This window comes from Protobothrops mucrosquamatus, unplaced genomic scaffold (genome assembly GCF_001527695.2).
Source record: "Protobothrops mucrosquamatus isolate PMUCROS unplaced genomic scaffold, P.Mucros_1.0 scaffold45482, whole genome shotgun sequence".
Lineage (NCBI taxonomy): Eukaryota > Metazoa > Chordata > Lepidosauria > Squamata > Viperidae > Protobothrops > Protobothrops mucrosquamatus.
This window is the reverse complement of record NW_015431212.1, coordinates 1-1141: the sequence shown is the minus strand read 5'-3', so window position 1 is coordinate 1141 and position 1141 is coordinate 1. Positions and strand designations below refer to the sequence as shown.

At 48.5% G+C, this 1141-nt stretch overlaps 1 protein-coding gene across 1 annotated transcript; it reads right to left on the bottom strand.

Moving 5' to 3' along the window:
- Positions 1–496: 496 nt before the first annotated feature.
- On the bottom strand, positions 497–1138 carry LOC107302303 (olfactory receptor 1B1-like; the record flags this gene model as incomplete). Its single annotated transcript, XM_015831400.1, has 1 exon — positions 497–1138. A coding segment is annotated over one exon (642 nt), but the record flags the coding sequence as incomplete, so codon positions are not given.
- Positions 1139–1141: the final 3 nt, after the last annotated feature.

The window sequence follows — 1141 nt, the reverse complement described above, 5'->3', positions numbered from 1 at the left end:
CTCTGTGGGAGCGTACAGGTCGATGGGAGGTAATCTGCGGCAGGAGGCGGTCTCGAAGGTATCCGGGTCCGATGCCATGGAGCGCTTTAAAGATGATGGTCAACACCTTGAAGCGCACCCGGAAGGCCACAGGCAGCCAATGCAGCTCGCGCAGCAGCGGTGTTATATGGGAGCGACGAGTCCCTCCCAACACCGCCCGTGCGGCCGCATTTTGGACTAGCTGGAGCCTCCGGGTGCTCCTCACATATTTGAATCCCACACTGAGTGCCTCCCATTCCTTCCAGTATGAAGCCTAGATATGTTACCCTATTAATCTCCCCCTCATTAAAAGGACCCAGTACTAAGGCCACACTTTATGATTACTCAACTGCACTATGTTTGCCAAGAGATGCCCAGTATTAAATCCAACGTCATTTGTATATCAAGAATATGTTCCATCAACATGGGCACCTCAAGCCAGCTAGAAGGCAGCTATATGGTAGAGCCAAGTTCACAGTCAGTTTTGAGAAAATAGGGATCTTCTCAAGAGATTTCTCAGAGCATCTTTCACTTCTTTATTCCTGAGACTATAGATATAAGGGTTGGACATTGGGGTGATGACTGTGTACACCAGAGCAAAAACTGAACCTCTCTGAGAGGAATAGCTGGAGGTGGGCAAGAAATAAACAGCAATAATGGCCCCATAAAAGAGGCCCACTATAGTCAGGTGAGACCCACAGGTAGAGAAAGCTTTGCGTCTCCCAGAAGAAGTGAACTTCATTATAGCTACTACAATACGAATGTAGGTGAGGATGATGAAGACGAAAGGTCCAAGGATGATAATGACACCTTCAAAGAAGATGACTGCCTCGTTGACACGGGTCTCTGAGCAGGACAGCTGCAGCAAGGGCTGATGGTCGCAAAAGTAATGGGCCAGGTGATTTTTCCCTCGATAACTGAGATGCAGGAGCAGGCCGGCATGCAGCATGGAGTGTAAGATAGAAACGATACAACACCCAGCCACTAAATGCCCACAAACCTTTTGGTTCATCACTGAGGCATAATGAAGAGGATTACAAATCGCTACACAGCGATCCAGGGCCATGACACTCACGAGAAGGAGATCAGTGACGCCAAAAATGTAGAAGAAGAAGAACTGAGC